Source organism: Aureococcus anophagefferens (assembly GCF_000186865.1).
Source record: "Aureococcus anophagefferens unplaced genomic scaffold AURANscaffold_39, whole genome shotgun sequence".
Classification (NCBI taxonomy): domain Eukaryota; class Pelagophyceae; order Pelagomonadales; family Pelagomonadaceae; genus Aureococcus; species Aureococcus anophagefferens.
Window position 1 is genome coordinate 139,997 of NW_008705596.1, and position 4,447 is coordinate 144,443.

The 4,447-nt window shown below is 55.6% G+C and overlaps 2 protein-coding genes across 2 annotated transcripts in view; both read right to left on the reverse strand.

Moving 5' to 3' along the window:
- Positions 1 to 584: 584 nt before the first annotated feature.
- Positions 585 to 2,731, reverse strand: AURANDRAFT_39132 (hypothetical protein; the record flags this gene model as incomplete). Its single annotated transcript, XM_009042915.1, has 2 exons — positions 585 to 2,461; positions 2,530 to 2,731. The coding sequence occupies 2 exons, from the start codon at positions 2,686 to 2,688 to the stop codon at positions 1,127 to 1,129; spliced, it is 1,494 nt and encodes a 497-aa protein (XP_009041163.1).
- Positions 2,732 to 3,019: 288 nt separating this feature from the next.
- The window catches only part of AURANDRAFT_72596 (hypothetical protein), a gene marked incomplete at both ends in the record, with an annotated part of 6,486 nt that continues 5,058 nt past the window's right edge, over positions 3,020 to 4,447 (reverse strand). Inside the window, 3 exons of the mRNA XM_009042914.1 lie at positions 3,020 to 3,241; positions 4,053 to 4,073; positions 4,165 to 4,368. Of these exons, the coding sequence (XP_009041162.1) occupies positions 3,020 to 3,241; positions 4,053 to 4,073; positions 4,165 to 4,368 (447 nt within the window). The remainder of the gene's footprint in view (positions 3,242 to 4,052; positions 4,074 to 4,164; positions 4,369 to 4,447) is intronic.

Consider the following 4,447-nt stretch of genomic DNA (forward strand, 5'->3'; position numbering starts at 1 on the left):
CTACTACAGTACTAGCAGGGTACAACCAATACCTGAAGTATGGTGCAGGCTAGTGACTGTAGACCAGCACCTATAGAAGCTCAGTACTCGAGCGAACTGCTGCATCTACTAACGGCACCGGAAAAGCGGAATCCGAGTCCTGAACTGGAATTCCGCTGGCTCCCGCGGGGCCGGCGGCCGCCCGTCGCGCACCCACTGTGCCCCCCTCGCACCCCCTGTTGTGTCGACCACCCCCCCGCACCCCGAAGCCTCTCCAGATAGGCCGGGCGCGGTAACTGTGTCTCGCATCGTGGCCCGGCTAGAAACCCCGGGCACCCGGAGCCGGTATACTGGAACTAGAACCGCTCTAGTTTGTTCTAGCAGGCCCCGCGGCCCCGCGGCCGCCGCCGGCGGCAGAACCCCGCCCAGAAACCCCCCCTGCGCCGGACGGGCCCCCAGGGAACCCGAAACGCCCCCGACAATTTTGGGTCGGCGGCTGGGGGCTTTACTCAGGCGCCGGGGGGGGGCGGGCGGGGTCTAAACTAGAATGCGTCGAATTTCCCGCGGGCTGGCGTCCCCGGCAATTTGGGGCCGGCGACGCTGGTTGGCGACTGGGGGCTTTACTCAGGCGCCGGGGGCCCGGGTGGGGTCCAAACTAGAACGCGTCGTGTTTCCCGGGTTCGGCTTTACTCAGGCGCCGGGGCCCCGGGCCCAAACTGGAAAGCGCCGAATTCCCCGCGTTCGGACACAAGTGGGGCCGGCCGCCTCTGGTGCTATCGCATCACTCCTCGGAAGCGAACTCCATGTAGGAAGACCATTTTTGAGACCGCTCTGGCCATGTGCCACCAGCTCGGGGACTTGGCTGACTCTGCCCGCCTTGCTGTTTTCGAGTCGCAGAAGTGGATACTTCTATACAGCCAGCATGTTGAGCTGGCGCAGCATTGCACTCTCGCTGGAACACGCTGTTGTGGCCAGCTTGTGACTCGCAGTTTTAATTCACAGTACATTAATACTTGGCTCAAGAGCATTTCACGTGCAGAGCTAAACGGTAGGACTTACGCCGGTAACTCTCTTAGCTTGTCTGATCGAGCAATTGTAGCATGAAGGTCACAAGGCCAGTATAAGACGAACACACCAAGCTTTAGTACTAGTTGCGCGAACCGAAAAAGTCGAGATAGCCATTGGAAGAGGCAGCTGCGACAAATTCTGCATCGATACCAAAGTCAAGCGCACGAATCTGTCCATTTACTTCAAGATCACTCAGTGTGCTCCATTCCTTCACCACGTTAATTTGAATGCGTGTGGCAGAGGCGTGAGCCAAGTATTTGCCACTGCGGTCGAAGGCTAGGGCAGTTACCCCATCACAGTTATTGATCGTTTTGAATTCGGTGAGTTTACGGAGGTCCCAAATCTTGACGGTGGTATCGGTAGAAGAGGAGGCCATGTAATAGCCATTCTCTGAGAAGGCAACGCACGAGATAGGTGCCGCATGTCCTTCGAAAGAGTGAACACTCTTCTGCTCTTTGACATCCCAAATACGGACAATATGCCCCTGTGATGAAGTTGTCGGCGTTGCAAGAATGAGGCCATCTGGATGGAACTTGAGTGGCGCAGACGGAGCTTCGCTAGGATTATCAGGCATCACCCGACTTAGCTCGCATAGCGTACTCATCTCAGCGCCAAACGCCACGAGACCCCAGCTTGCATTGCTGCTAATAATTGCTGCATAGCTTCCCGTTGGATGAGCTGCCACAGATGCAGCGCCAGGGACTTTCACAGACGCCAGGGTTGAGAGGTCCTCCTCGTTGGCTTTCCACAGAGTTATTTTGTCGCCGCCTGAGGTCACAAACACCGTGCCCGGTGAGGATGCACTACCCGGAACGATGGAACATGTATCTGCGACACAATCTTTACTTGTGGCGGCAGGGGCACTGGCCGCGGCGAGCCAAGCAACGCCAGATTTTCCGCCAGCACAGACGATTGCACCTGAAAGCTGGCAAATAGCGACATCTGTTGCACCCGAATTTGAGTCAAACAACTCCATGGACGTCTTCTTCGACCAGCCAATTATTGTTTCAGCAGGGCTCAGTTTCCTCGACACTGGTCTTTTCTTGCGTGACCTGGATGTTTTCTTCCAGAAATCTGTCAAACGCGTGATGACTTCGGGGTCTAGCTCACCCTTGCTAATATTCGGTCTGTTACTTGATATTTCTGACGTTAGCTTGCCCGCGAGACTGCGCTGCAATTCGGCCACGAGCCTCTGCGCTTCATCCCGCTCGTTCACAAGACGCGCAATCACACGACACGCTGCATCGTGTTGGTAAAGTGCATGCGAGAGTTCTTTGCGGGTTGCGTGAAGCTGTTGTTTGATAACGTGGGTTTCCAGCATCACATCATCCCATTCATTTTGAAACATCGCTAGCATCCCCGGGAGCGACGTTGCTGTCAACGGCCGCGGGCGTACCGCAAGATTCGCCTCAACCTACGGACTCAAATAATTACAGTCTTGCGAAGAGGGCTGGTCGCTAAAATACCGACGCTGTGGCTTGCCGGAAGCAAGTCTGACACACTCAGTTCGTTGCCCGTGACAGGGCAGACACCTTTCGACGCCTCCAAGGACTTCTCGATTAATCGTCTTTCAAAAACGTGCCCCGAGGTCTTCGAAATCACGGGCTCTCGCGGCACTTCACCGCTTATATTGCAAAACATGTGTCGGTGTTACGTCGGCGAGCCTCAATTGGTCATGAGCCTTGCTGTACTAGGTCTCCGTAAATACAGTCGGCGAGGGGGAATCGGCGCGGGGTCGACCTAGCGACTTGTAAACTCGGGAGCCTAATCGGATTCTAACACCCGGGCCCGCCAATTGGTCATGGGGCTCAGGCTTACTACTATTGTACTCGCTCTACTAGCCGGGGTGCTTGTCCTTAATGCGCCTCTAAACGTAGGGGTGCTTATATAGGGGGGGTTCGCGGGGTACCTCATACGGAGAATACCCCCCGCATTATTTCCCGCGATCGAGCTAACCACACTCATCGATGGTTCAGGATCGGCGGTAGGGCCGTTGCGCGACCAGCTGAAGCCGTTTGAGTCTCGACAGTATTGCTACGCATAGTTGTGCCGCGTGGTTTGGCCTGCAACGGCGCGGAACGCATTCGCGGCGAGCGGTAACGTGCTCAAACCGCACGCTTTGCGCGTGGTTCAGCGATCGAGCCGTTCTCGCGCTCTGTATCGAGTCCTGTGCTTGTGCTTCGCGTGCGCAGGCCTTTAAGTTCGGTGCAAATCGCAAGGGAACGCGCAAATATATTATCGAAAGATATATCTGCCGAAACAACCCACGCCGTGTTGAGCAAAGTTACACATCACCCGGTTGACTCAAGCCGGTCTGGAAGGCCGAGCGGTACTCCTCAACGGCGCCCATAGCGGGCCAAAGTTTGAAATAGCTCGATCGCGGGAAATTTAGCCAGGCTATTCTCTACATGCTCGGCGAACGAGCCAGCCGGCGGCGCAAGCCCTGGCCACCGACTAACCGTCGCAGCGGGGGTTGGTCGTGAGGGTCACCTTGGCACGGTGGCGAGGGCGGCGCGGTCCGCGAGGCGGTGCAGGGTAGTAAACTATGCCCCTGAGTTTACTATCCCGCTATCATAAATTTCCGTAGCTGGATTTCTACTACGCTTATATTCTTCACCCGCATATCCCACCGGCATCTTCTTCTACTACCCAGCTACCCCCGAGGGGCCCATTTAGCCCCATACTCTCCTCCGATGCCACTGTCACATACGGTATTCTACATGCTACTCTACTTACGGCTCCGTCCCCGGCCGACCCGGAGCCGCAAGCGCCCGCGTGATAATATAACGTACGCATCACTGGCCGCTTAAAGAAGAATAGCCTGGGTCATGTCGGAGACCGAGGAGAAGAGTGCCCTACCCAGGCCCTGTAATGCACTGCGACTCTGGCTACTACGGTCCGATTTTCCCGCCGCTACGCTGAGGCCACAAACCTGACTGCGCTGAGGCCACGAACTTGACTGCGCCGACTAGGTGGCAAGGCTAGGTGCTAAGGCGCGGACATACCGTCCCGTAATAGACCCATACCTGAACGAGGGTAGTAAGAGCGCCGCTTGGCAATGTGAAAAAGTCGCGCAATGCAAAAGACAGAAAAAACTCGATGAATTATAGGATGCACATACACCCCAACAACAAACTGAACATCACGACGATCGTCTTCATGAATATTCGTAGCACGCAAACGTCCGAGGATGGAATTCAGATTGGTAAAGGACATGTTGAACGCGATGGCCTCAAAATCCCATATCTGGCCGAGACCGAGGGCGTCAATTTTTTGTGACTCCAATGAGGCTGTCATGTGATTGTTGGCCTCTTGAAGTCCCTCAAGCGTCGGCAATAAGCTACCAAGGAATAAGCTTCAAGCGTATAGAGGGGAGGGGATTGGGTATTTCTCACTTTTG